At 54.6% G+C, this 1,185-nt stretch overlaps 1 protein-coding gene across 1 annotated transcript; it reads left to right on the top strand.

The window, feature by feature from the left end:
• The first annotated feature begins 438 nt into the window (after positions 1 to 438).
• Positions 439 to 741, top strand: LOC136470380 (uncharacterized). Its single transcript, XM_066468246.1, has one exon. The coding sequence runs from the start codon at positions 439 to 441 to the stop codon at positions 739 to 741; it is 303 nt and encodes a 100-aa protein (XP_066324343.1).
• Positions 742 to 1,185: the final 444 nt, after the last annotated feature.

Genomic DNA, 1,185 nt, shown 5'->3' with positions numbered 1-1,185 from the left:
AAGAAGGAGCACCGGGAGGTCTTCTCGGTTAAGGTGGCCACTCCTCAATACCTTGACTGGTCTCGAGAGGCGATCACCTTTGATTGGGATGACCACCCCGAATATGTCCCAAACCCTGGGTAGTACCCACTCGTCGTCGACCTGATCATCGGCAACACCCGGCTCACCAAGGTGTTGATGGACGGAGGTAGCGGCCTCAACATCCTCTACGCCAACACCCTGGAGCTCTTGGAGCTCGACCAATCATGGCTCCAAGGCGACGTCGCGCCGTTCCATGGCATCATGCCAGGGAAACGCATGCGACCCCTCGGGCGCATCGACTTGCCCGTCTGCTTCGGCACTCCCTCCAACTACCACAAGGAGGTCCTCACCTTCGAGGTGGTTGGGTTCAAGGGGACCTATCATGCCATCCTGGGGCGCCCGTGCTACGCTAAGTTCATGGCGGTCCCCAACTACACCTACCTCAAGCTCAAGATGTCGGGCCCCAACGGCGCCATCGCTGTCGAGTCCACGTATGAGCATGCATACGACTACGACATCAAATGCATCGAGTACGTCGAGGCTCTCATGGAAGCCGAGACCCTCATCATCAACCTCGACCAACTTGGTAGCAAGGCGCCTGACTCCAAGCGTTGTGCCGGGACTTTCGAGCCCATGGAGGCTATCAAGCTCATCCCGGTCAACCCTACCTGCTCCAACGACCGGGCGCTAAGGATCAGCGCCACCCTCAGCAGCAAATAGGAGGCCATGCTCATCGACTTTCTCCGCGCGAATGCCGATGTATTCATGTGGAGTCCCTCGGACATGCCGGGCATATCGAGGGAGGTCACCGAGCATGCCTTGGACATTTGGGCTGGTTCCAGACCGGTGAAGCAGTGCCTACACCGATTCGACAAGGAAAAGCACAGGGCCATCGGTGAGGAGGTGCAGAAGCTTTTGGCAGATAGATTCATCAAGAAAGTATCCCATCCAGAGTGGTTAGCTAATCCTGTATTAGTTAAGAAGAAAAATGGGAAGTGGAGGATATGTGTAGACTACACTGGTTTGAATAAAGCATGTCCAAAGGTTCCATTCCCATTACCTCGAATTGACCAAATCATCGACTCCACTGCGGGATACGAAACCCTATCTTTCCTTGATGCGTATTCCAGTTACCATCAAATCAAGATGAAAGAATCCAACCAG

Source organism: Miscanthus floridulus, chromosome 8 (assembly GCF_019320115.1).
Source record: "Miscanthus floridulus cultivar M001 chromosome 8, ASM1932011v1, whole genome shotgun sequence".
Classification (NCBI taxonomy): domain Eukaryota; kingdom Viridiplantae; phylum Streptophyta; class Magnoliopsida; order Poales; family Poaceae; genus Miscanthus; species Miscanthus floridulus.
Note: the sequence above shows the minus strand (reverse complement) of the source record. Positions and strands in the feature narration are given on the sequence as shown.

Bases quoted from the DNA above. Each gene is read 5' to 3' on its own strand.
- LOC136470380 (XM_066468246.1), top strand. From the start codon at position 439: ATGGCGGTCCCCAACTACACCTACCTCAAGCTCAAGATGTCGGGCCCC.